A 12,295-nucleotide genomic window follows, 5' to 3' on the forward strand; every position below is an offset into this window, starting at 1 on the left:
CGGGGTTGTACCTTTTCCTGGAGCCCTGGTAGTACAGTGGTTAAATGCTCAGCTACTAACCAAAAGGTCAATGGTTCAAACCCACCAGCTGCTCCCTGGGAGAAATATGTGGCAGTCTGCTTCCATAAAGATTTACAGCCTTGGAAAACCAATGGGGCAATTCTACTTTGTTCTATAGGGTCGTTATTCATTGAAATTGACTCGGTGGCAATGGATTTGTGTGTGTGTGTGTGTGTGTGTGTTTTGTACCTCTTCCTAAACTCCTGCTCTTACATAATGACATAGAGCCTAACTGTGTACTCCTGATCAGATCTTGCAAATTGTACTCAACAGGCCTTTCCTTCTGCCATGCACTTGCTGCCCTTGACTTTCCATGTACCTAAGTCCTAAACAAACAAACAAAAAAGTTGCCATTGAGTTGACTCCAACTTGTGTGTCAGAGTAGAGCTGTGCTCCCTAGGACTTTCAATGGCTGAGTTTTTGGAAATATATTTCCAGGCCTTTCTTGTGAGACACCTCTGAGTGGACTGGAACTTCCACACTTTCAGTTAACAGCAGAGCTAGTAATCTGTTTTCACCATCCAGGGACACCTAAGTCCTACCCATTCTTTATTTCAAAAATCTCCCAAAAGTCCCTCTTGGTCATCCTTCCACTGAGATCATCCCTCTTTTGAACTACCATTTATTGATCATCTGGATTTTGGTTTTTAATGATTAAGCACTCACCTGATAACGGAAAGACTGGGAGTTCGAACCCACCAAGCAGCTCTGCAGGAGAAAGATCTGGTGATCCGCTTCTCTAAAGATTATAGCCAAGAAAATCCTATGGAGCAGTCCTACTCTGCAACATGTGGGGTCACTAAGAGTCGAAACGTACTCAACGGCACCCAACAATGGCATATAGTATAGCAATTTATCCTTTTCAACTGTGTCTAATCTCCTCAACTAGATTGTACACTGCCTAAGACTGAGACATTTACGCTTATTTCTTTTAATCTTTAGGAGGCCCACTGCTAAGTTTTAATACTAATAATGCCATGGCAATGATGAGACTGAACTTCCTTCCTTCCCTCTCTCTCCCTTCTTTCCTTCCTCTGTTTCTCCTTCCCTCCCTTCTTTCTGTATTTCCTTCCTCCCTTCCTCCATTCTTTCCTCTGTTCCACCCTCTCTTCCTTTCTCCTTTCCTTTGTTCATAGATTCCTGCAATCACTCAACAGATACTTAATGAAAACCCCTTAAGCACCAGGTATTGTGTTAAGCAATAGGGACACAATGGTAAATAAGACATAATCTCTGTCCTCAAGGAATTTACAGTGTAATGCGAATATAGACAGTTTGTTATGACTGTGTGTACCTATTGCTAAGCAATGACTGTCACATGCAAAACTGGTCTAAACAGGTGGTAAAGAGTGAGATATAAGCAATGGAGTAAAGTCAGCTAGTCACAAGGAAATATTGCATGTTTACTGGAGTTCACCTCATGAGCATTCAAGAGAGTATGGTCAGGACAGCTTACAAATAGTTCAATACCTGTGCATAGTTTTATACTCACCTTGAGGCACTGGGTCCTTGGAATAATGGCTTTATTATCACTTTTCATGGTTTATGGAGTCTTTTAAGTGCTAAATGTGTGTTACCAAAAATTCTAGTATTCAAAAATACCATTACACCAAAACAGTAAAACAAAACAAACAACAAAAAACAGGCAGTTTATGTGGAATGAGTCTAAGGGAGGTCTGACCAAGTATCAGAAAGCATTCATTTATGTATTCATTCATTCATTTGGCACACAGGTCATGGAGTCTACTATGAGCTTTGTATTAGGTCAAGGGGTAGGAGAATATTAGACAATTTGAATCACATCTATCAGGAGAGTATCTGCATACTGATGATATTCCATCAGTAATATAAGGATTTGGGAATCATTTAGATTTATGTGTAGTAGGTCCCTCAAGCTCACATATATTGTTTCGTTTTTCTGAACTCCAGGTTCAGTAAATGTGTTAGCTTAATTGTCTTACAAATTCTATATTAAAAAAAGGTAGATTAATTATCATTTTTATTTTATTGTAAAAAAGCATTTTCATTTTTATGCATACTTGCTTATATTCATCTCTTTTTTTAATGGAACTATTTCTCTGACACTTTACTCTTCACATTTTATTCAGGATTCAAAAATAGAAGATATTTCAGGTTGACACCATCAGTGACTCATAAAAATGTTCTGGTGGCAATAGATTATTTTAAAATTTATTACTGCACCATAGGGATCTCTTTATAGGCTGCCCCCAAAAGCAATTAATTCTCAGTTTTATGTGGTTTTATAATGGAAAATACATTGGTGCATATAGAATCTAAAATAAATTCGCTTCTAATGTAACAATGACTTCTTTGTTTAAATTTTTTTTCATTGCTATTGTTAAACTATGTTTGCTGTTTTTCACCTTTCGTGTTGACAGTCACTAAGAAATCCGAATACTTAATTCACGCTTAAATTTAACAACACTTCATAGACTATTAAACATGGAACATCATTCTGGGGACAAGAAATTGAATTCGTTCTTGAGAAGGTTTCCAACTAATTGATTTGTAGGACATTATAACATCCTCCAGCTGACAAGCTTTACAAAAATAAAAACTGGAGCTGAACTGAGAGGGTGCCTTTTACTGACACATAAAAAAGGTGTCTCTCTGTCTTGTATTCTTTGGATATGGGCATGTCAGTGCCATACAAAAACTTTCACATGGAGCTTTTTTATTTCTTTCCCAGTCAAACTGCCTGTGGTAGCACATTGTTTAATCTTTTCTCCAATAAAAAGACATGGGGCTTCATTTCTGTTTTGCCTTTTTGATATCTTACAGGAACTCCAGGATGGCATCAGGCACCGGCAAACTGTTGTCAGGACATTGAATGCAACTGGGGAAGAAATAATTCAACAGTCCTCAAAAACAGATGCGAATATTCTACAGGAAAAATTGGGAAACCTGAATCAGCGGTGGCAGGAGGTCTGCAAACAGCTGGCAGAAAGAAAAAAGAGGTAGGGTGACAGATGAAATAGGCATTCAAGAAATTGCAAGGAGCTATTTAAGCTGTCCTTAAACAGATTTCATGAAGAAACTTATAGGCAGGGTGAAAGAAATTCACATTAAGGAGCCCATCAACACTTAGTGGCAATAATGTTTTTATTTCTTTTTCTCATATACTTAAAATATGTAGTTGTTGCAACTTAAATAAGCAATGTTTTCCTGAAATTTTAAACTTTCAACTTTATTTTTAGTTCATCACGTGATTGTTTAAATATGAATGTCTTTATAATATCCCAACTTTAACAAGCTGAGACACAATTTTTTTTTAAAGAAGATGAGGGAAAACTTATAAATGGGTATTTTGTAGGGAAGACAGGTCTTTGGCAAGATTTTTTAACTGCTTTATGAATATGAGTATGATGCTGAAAAAACATGATAGTTTTATTTACATTTAGTTCTACTACATTTGTACATTCTTGTAGAGCGATCGGGATTGAAAATGTTCAAATCTAAAGAGGAGAACAAAACCCCAAAAGGTTATTGTTGAATGTAATCATCATTTAACTTTCCCTTGGAATGTATTGAAAGCACAGAAAGCCAAATGTACCCTGCTGCAGTTGGAAGGCATAGATATATTATAAATGGGATTTTGTATTATGCTTCCAATTGTTAATGCTAATGTTTCTTGTTTCATAAGGGAGGGCTTGGCCTTTATTAACCAAATGAGACTATTGTTGTAGCAACGAAACTCAGTTCTGTTGCCAAGCCTTTGCTTCCTACCTGTCATCTATACACACACACACACATACACACAAACCCACCGCCAAGGAGTCCATTTGGACTCATAGAGACCCTGTAGGACAGAGTAGAACTGCCCTATAGGGTTTCCAAGGCTGTAATCTTTAAGGAAGCGGACTGCCACATCTTTCTCCCGTGGAGGGGCTGGTGAGTCCGAACTGCCAGCCTTTTGGTTAGTAGCTGAGTGCTTTAACCACTGTGCCACCGTATACATAATACATAATAGGTGGGTTGTAATATTCAGGAAACTGAACCCATTGATAAATGTCTTTGGTTAGAATGTATTAGAAAGAAGGTTTTAGAATTATGCCCATTGTCTTTGCCCACTTCCTCTTGCCTCTTTTGCTCGTGTTGTATTATTCAGAAACTAGATATAATTCACATTCCTGTACAAAATGGGGAAACCCTGGTAGCATAGTGGTTAAGAGCTACGGCTGCTAACCAAAAGGTCAACGGTTCGAATCCACCAGGCGCTCCTTGGAAACCGTATGGGGCAGTTCTACTCTGTCCTATAGGGTTGCTATGAATTGGAATCAACTCGAGGGCAAAGGGTTTGGTTTTTGGTTTTGGTACAAAATGCACATGTTAGTTGACCTACACACACACACTTATCCTGCTAAAGTTAAAAAATAACATCATTATATAAAAATATTTTTATTTCAAATTTTGGTTTAGGAAGTATTTTTTCTGATTATATATCGATAGCATAAAATAAAGATCCAAACTTTCCAGTTAAACTGCTTCCTTGGGCAAGTTCTACCTTTTTTTTTTTCCAAATTGAAATCCTTCTATTAAATATGTAACTGTTCCATTATTTAAATAACTGTATGTTTACACTTTGAGCAGGTTTAAACCTGTATAATGTCAGTTTTGAACTAGGCCCTGTCTAGTCTAAAATAAGATGTTAATGGATGAGAAGATTAAAGAAAACTGAATAGCATGCTTTAAAAGCATTTTTTTAATTCGATCACTTTATGATTGGAAAATTATTTTTTCTTTATTATATATAAAGTGTTGTTTCTTATTTTAAATATCTCGTTCATCTACTATTTGGATAGACTGTATTAATATTCACTCTGATGTCTTTTTTTTTCACTGGAAATTTCCAAATCTTGTTATCTGCTACTTAACTTAAAAATGAAGATGGGACAATATGTCTATTTTATCAAATAAGCTGTAAAATTTTAGAGCCTTCTAAGTTTATAAGAAAGTGGTACATGCTGACTCTGTTGTAAAATATTATACAAATTGTAGGTTAATTACAGCAAGGGATTTGGCTATAATTGGTTAGAAAAATTTCTCCCGTTTAAACATTTTGACCTACATTAAATATTGCACTTTTGTGCTTTAAAGAGTCAAGATCAGCTTCCTTGAGGTTTTTTTTTTAACTCAGCTTTAAAGTTGTCTACCTCATGCTATGTTTTAAAAATATATGTTCGCATATTTAAATTTCCACTGAGATCAGTTTTGTGGCATACTTCCCCCAGATTTTTATATCATTTAAATTTTATGAAATGTTAAAAAGTAAATAAAATATAAGTGCTAGTTTTACCAATACACTCACAAGAATTCACAAGCATCTAGTAGCAAATATAGTAAAAATAAATAATATTTCATAAAGAATATGTTGACCTAAGAATTGTGGTGGCTGTACTCATGAAACTGTTGTTAATCAATGGCATTCTTTCAGTGCAACCAGAGCAGAAGTTAGAAGGAAATAGAAGTTATTTCACAGCTGAAAAGCAAGATACCTATTCAAGTTGTCAGTGGTATTCATAGTTTGCACTGGGCTTTACATAAAGCTGTTGGAAATATCTAACATTCCTTATTCCAGGTACCTAGCCTGTTGCCATTGAGTCCAATTCATAGCAACTCTGTAGGACAGAGTAGAACTGCCCCACAGAGTTTCCAAGGAGCACGTGGTGGATTTGAACTGCCAACCTTTTGGTTAGCAGCTGTAGCACTTAACCACTACGCCACCAGGGTTTTCCATTCCAGGTACAGCATAGTGGTTAAGAGATTGGCTGCTAACCGAAAGGCTGGCAGTTCAAATCCACCAGCCACTCCTTGGAAACCTTGTGGGGCAGTGCTACTCTGTCCTGTAGGGTTGCTATGAGTTGAAATCGACTTGACAGTACACAATAACAACAGCAACAATACATGAAAGAAAGTGTACAATATCAACAAAAAGAAAAGTTTATGCAAATTATTTGAAGACTTATGGATACGTAATTTCAAACCCTTTTCTTTGAAAATGGAAGAGCTCAGAAGAAATTTGAAAAGAAAATTTTCAGAATAATTCAGAGGGCAGTGGACATCCGCTAAGGTTAGTCTATGAAAGCAAATGAAGTATAAAATATAGTCAATTAGCTGTGCAATTTAATGTTGAAAATTCACTGGTGCCTCAATTATGTAGCAAAGAAACTGGATAAAGTGGATAGGTTTAAGCTTGATAGTAATGAGTTTAATGATGGCTTACTCACCAGAATGTTCCAGAATGTTCTTTGTAAATAGAGGCAATGCAAATGAAAACCTACCAGCTATAATTTAGGGAAGGTCATAGGCTAAAATGAAGCAAGCCTATCTACAGAAATTTCAGCTTGAGAAAAAAAGTGTATCCATCCTGGGCCCATGGAGAGAATTCAAAAGGTGCCGTAAACTTGAAGGGGGGCAGGAATTTACCTCTGTTGGCATTAACCTCTAACTGAAATTGAGCATTTCCTTCAATTTTGAATGTAGGGAACAAACCACAGTAACACTCTCAGTACCTGTGAAATCACAGATATTTTTATATCTCATTAGAGCTGTTGCATGTATCTCAAAAGGTCATTCATGCTCATCGCTACTTGAAAACTGCAGTAGTCATTATGCCTGTCAGAAGATATTATTCAATATGTTAATAAGCACATGGATTACTATACCACATATTTGTTTTTGTAATATATTAATACTTATATTTTAATACAATTGGTTTCCTTTGCAGTCCTATGGATTTTATTTTAAACCTGTTGCCATTGAGTCAATTCTCATTCATAGCGACCCCATAGGACAGAGTAAAACTGCCCCATAGGGTTTCCAAGGAGTGGCTGGTGGATGTGAGCTGCAACCAAGCCCTGAAACATTGTGACACCAGAGCTCCAGGATTTTATTTTAAGGACTTAAAAATATTATTCCGAAAAGGAGGTCTAGGCTTCATCAGATTTCCAAACGTGTCTATGACATTAAAAAAAATGATCTTAACTATTTCTAACCAGCTGTCCATTCATTGGAACAGAATCCCATCTTCATTCACTGTTGTTTCAGTCCTTTCAATGTATGGTCACTATCTTCACTTGCTCCTTTTTTTTTTTTTTTCTGAAGTGTTCCATGAGAAGATGTGCTAGTCTAGGGAATGTGAGGAGAAAGGTTGATAACATAATGAAGGACATTTTAGTTAGAATAACGTCAGTTGATAAAAGATTGAATGGGTGAGGGACGCAAGATGATAACAAGTGGAATCCCCAATAACCCTTAACAATAAAAAATGATCTCCAGAGATTGTCTTACCTCCTTACTTTAGACAAATGTAATATTGTTTCCCCCATTTCACAGATAAACCTATTGTGTACTAACATACATTGAAGAGTAACGGTTTTGATTTAAATGGTACGTGACTGAAAATATTTATTGAAAGTCCTTGATAGCTCTTTTTATGTATTTTCCCTTTTTTAGTGAAAAATTTCAAACATACAGAAAAGTTGAAAAAATTGCACATTGAATACCCCATATGCTTCCCCCCTTTCTCTTAGATTCTTAGATTCAACAATTGTTAACATTTTGCCATATATGTTTGCTATCTGTCTCTTTCTCTCTTACTCTCACTAATATAAGGTATAATGCACACACAGAGAGAATGTTTTTCTGTAACGTTTGCAATTAAGTTATAAACATCACTATGCTTTGCTACTAAATATTTCAACATGCATTTTCTTAGAATAAGAGCATACCATATAAAACCATGCTTGTTCTTATTGCCCAAGAAAGTTAAACATAATACCACGGTATTGTTTCATCTCTAGTACGTATTGAAATTTGCCCAATGGTTCAAAAATGTCTTTTGGATTTTGGGGTTTTGTTTTGTTGTATGGACAAGGACCCAATCAAGGATCCATGTATTAAATTTGGTTATCATGCCTTTTTAGTCTCTTTCAAAGTTGGTGGTTGGAAACCACCAGTGGCTCTGCGGGAGAAAGATGTGGCAGTCTGCTTCCATAGAGATTTACGGCCTTGGAAACTCTATGGGGTCACTGTGAGTCAGAATCGACTCAACAACAGTGGGTTTTGATTTTAGTCTACAGCAGCCTTCCTATCTCACTTTCTTTTTTCTGGCATTGTCATCTGAAAGAGTTCAAGATAATAGCGTCAAAAAATGTCCCGACTTTCTGGATTTGTCTGATTTTTTTTTCCTCCTTATGGTGTCATTTAACTTGCTTTCTACCTTCCGTATTTCTTGTAAACTGAAAGTTGGGTCTAGATAAGATTCCATAAGATGCAAGTCAAACATTTTGGCAAGAATACTTCATATTAGTTGCTGAGAACTTTACATTGCATCACAGCAGGAAATGCATAGTATGAGGGTGTCCCACTCTGAATGCCACCAGGTTTGATCACTTAGTGAAGCTGGTGACTGCTAGATGTTTCATTGTAAAGGTACACTTTTTTTCTTTGAAATTAGTAAGTCATCTAATGGCTTTAATATCCATGGATGGTCATTCCCTAAATCAATTATCACATTGGAGTTTGCAAAAAATTTTCCCCCTTATTGTTTAAAAAAAAAACTTTCTTTTTTTCTTTCTCTATTGATGTCACTGTGGACTAATGGATTCTTTTTTTGAGGATTTTTGTGTATTTTTTGTGTCATAATGAATTATACTTATTCTTTTCGGTGCCAAATTTTCCCACATTTGGCCAGAGGGAGTGCCTTCAATCTTCCTGCTTTCCAGCACAAAATATCCCAGGCTCACCTGGTACTTTCCTTGTGGCAGCTTTGAAATCAACCATTTCTCCAAGGGTTTCTGCTTTCTTTTAGTGGGGAATGGTATGTAGAAACCAAGGTCTGAGTGGTAGCTCCTGCTCAAAGAAATTGGCACCTTTCTGGCAAGTGGCCCAGGGGAAATAATGTTTTCACATTACTTTTTCAAGGACACTTGACAATCTCATTAGAACACATCATAGTTCAAAGTGAGATTAGGTTTGTTAAAAAGCTCTCATTATGTAAGACTTCATGTACAATCAGTAAGTTATTATTCATTTGCGTTTCTCTGTTTCTGAATTGTGGAACCAAAGTTTACCTGTATACAATCTATGCTAGTTTGCCAAGCAAATTAATGGCGTAAATAAGATAACGGGAGGCATTCTTAAATGTACTTAAGGGAAGAAATTGTTTTTTAAAGACCTTAGCTCATTGTTTGTATGCAAATGAATGCTGTTAATTAGAAATGAGCCTTATCTAATTCATTAAAGAAGGCCTAGTAGGACCTCTTCTTGAAAATCTCCATTAGCAATTCATATCACGCTATGAGTTCTTTGTCAGACAACTATTTTCTCATAAAAGTATTCCTTAACTTTGGCTTTTTACTAATTCAGACTCGTCTAATCACATAGCTTTCAGTAATGGCTTATTCCTTACAATATGAAATGCCAACATTTTAGTGTTATTCCAAGGTCTCTTCACAGTGTATGCCAGTCTTTAAATGTGCCCAGCATGCCCATATAAACCAGTGCTACAAGCCTGCTCACACATTCACACTCTGCCTACAGGATCTCCCCCAATTCCAACTCCAGTCCGCCTTCTCCCTACTTGGACTTCCCTGGTTTCTGGTCACCAGTTTTGACCTTGACTATCTCTTCATACAGCCCAGACTTTGCAGACTGAATGGAGGCCCACAGGCTGAATCCAGCCTAGAGCCATGCAAAGTCTTTGCCTGGGCACTGTTTTGAAGTAAACGCCAACATTTAAAAATTGGGAGGTTTTATATTAAAAATTATGTATAATGTTCTCTGTTCTCTTGAAAACTTAGATCCAGGTACTCTGTGTCCATTCCCACATTCTCGTGACACTATCACCTGCAACTGAGTAGCAGATGTCCCAGAACCTTGCTACCTGAAATGTGGTCATTGGACTAGCAGCGCAGACATCGCCTGGGAGTTGGTTAGAAATACAGAAATTAATTAATCAGAGTCAGCTTTTTAACAAGATCCCCAGGTGATTCATATACACATTAAAGTTTCAGAAGAAAGCAAGCCCTCTCTTCAGTTTGCCACCCTGTCCCACTTGACTCATTTTTATTAATTACTTGACCCACAGGCATTTGACTTCGTAATTCCTCATGTAAGCCCCTTGTCTAATGATGATGGTGGTAGTGGTGGTGATAGCATTTAATGTTTGCAGACACTGTTCCAACTGTTTTACATAGCTTATATAATCCTCTCAACAACCTCATGAAACAGATGCTATTTTTATTCCCATTTTACAGATGGGCAATAAGGCTACAGACTACTGAAGTTATTTGCCAAGGTCACACAGCAAGCCAGTATTTGAACCAAGAGGCAAACCAAGCATTCTGACTCCAGTGTCCTAGCTCTAGATCTACGTTTTCATTATTTATTAACCTTTAGCGTTCTCTGATATACTTCCAGTTTCTGCCCACCAACCTTTCCCTTACCAGTTCCATCCTCTCAGCTGGCCACACTAAGTAGCAAAGAAATTGGACTCAGAATCTGTTCTGACCTACGTTTCCAACCATGTTGTCCATTGTTTTCACTCTTTCAGCTTGTGTTTCAGGCATAAAAGGACCTGAAGTTTTCTGTCCTTCAGCTTCGGCAAAAAGCATTTACTGTAGTTAAGTTGCCTTTCCCCTTATTATTTTTTTTTTCTCAAAATCCTACCTATTCTTCAAGACCCAACTTAAATACTTGTTCCTCAGTGAGCGTTACCTGCTCCTCCCAAGCAGAAGCAGTTAGTTCTCTTATTTGAGTTATTCTTGCTCCTTTTTATAATACTCATATAACATTTACTACATCTGTTATGCCTGTTATGTATCATACCTATATCCATATGTGCTCCCTCCCTGCCTCCTCGAAACACTGAAAGCTTCATGAGGGCAAGGGTCATATCGCATTCTCGTCTCTATAACCCACAATGCTCAGCAGAAAGCCTGGTGCATTGTTCATCACCAGTAAATATTTTCTCAATATAAATAGTAAGAATTCTTATTAACATTCAAATTAAATTGAGTATTTTTAAATCTTTACACTTGTCACTGTTATACAGATATAAAACAGATCTACAGAGCAGGAGCCAAAATTTTTTAGGTTTTTATAAACTTAGTTCATTAATTTTTTTTATTCAATGGAGTTATTCCTTTAAATATTTTATTGGGCTTTAGGTGAAAGTTTACATAGCAAATTAGGTTCCCACTTAGCAATTTCTACACAACGTGTTCCATGACATTTGTTACATTTTTTGTAATGTATCAACATACTCACTATTTCCATTCTTTTTGTTTTGTTTCCCTTAATCTAGCTTCCCTGCCCCTCCTTAGCTTCTCATCTTTGTTTTAGGGCACATGTTGATGATTTAGTTGACTATTTAAGGGAGCACAGTATTCATGGGTGGTATTGTTTATTTTATAGTCCAATCTATTATTTGGATGAAAGGTCACCACCAGGAGTGGCTTCAGTTCCAACTTCAAATGGTATCTTAGGGCAATAGTCCTGGGGGTTCTTCTAGGCTCTGTTGGTCCAATAAGTCTGGCCTTTTTTTAGGAATTCGAGTTTTATTCTGCATTTCTCTCCTTTTCTGTCCAGGACCTTCTGTTGTATCCATGGTCAGAATGGTTGGTAGTGGTAGCCGGGCACCATGTAGTTCTTCCGGTCTCAGGCTAGATAAGGCTGGGGTTTATGTGGGCTATTAGTCCTATGGACTAGTTTCTTCTTTGAGTCTTTGGTTTCCTTCATTCTCTTTTGTTGCAGATGAGTAGAAACTAATACTTGTATCTTAGATGGTGGCTCACAAGCTTTTAAGACCCCAGAAGTTTTTATGTGCTTTATGTTATCACATTTCCACGGGTATGTTTTTAATTCTGGAAGTTGAACTGGTCCTTTCTAATCTTAAAGCAAATGGAAGAAGTTGGTTTAATAATTAATATTTCAGATATTCTCCAGAATTTAATGCACTTAAGAAACAAATTACTTCAATTTCCATAGCTTCTGTATACCAAAAAGATCTCTCTAATTAGAACTTTTTGTGTATTTTTATCTCAGTCTCACTGTATCCCTACGAATATATTTTAGGTGATTTGTATAGGAATTAGTTCTTCGACTGGCTATTTTATCCTCATCCAATCTACAGCCACAAGATATTTTAAATGCAATCCATATCACCAAAGAGCTATTTTTAGTTTGATCAGAGAGGATCATGTAGATATTA

General features: G+C 36.6%; 1 protein-coding gene across 12 annotated transcripts in view; it reads left to right on the forward strand.

The window, feature by feature from the left end:
• DMD (dystrophin) overlaps positions 1 to 12,295 on the forward strand; it is a 2,447,064-nt gene that overhangs the window by 1,480,909 nt on the left and 953,860 nt on the right. For all 12 annotated transcript variants that reach the window (XM_049872854.1, XM_049872851.1, XM_049872858.1 and 9 more), the window contains one exon: positions 2,863 to 3,038. In XM_049872854.1, coding sequence (XP_049728811.1) covers positions 2,863 to 3,038 — 176 coding nt within the window. The remainder of the gene's footprint in view (positions 1 to 2,862; positions 3,039 to 12,295) is intronic.

The sequence above is a fragment of the Elephas maximus genome, chromosome X (assembly GCF_024166365.1).
Source record: "Elephas maximus indicus isolate mEleMax1 chromosome X, mEleMax1 primary haplotype, whole genome shotgun sequence".
NCBI lineage: Eukaryota > Metazoa > Chordata > Mammalia > Proboscidea > Elephantidae > Elephas > Elephas maximus.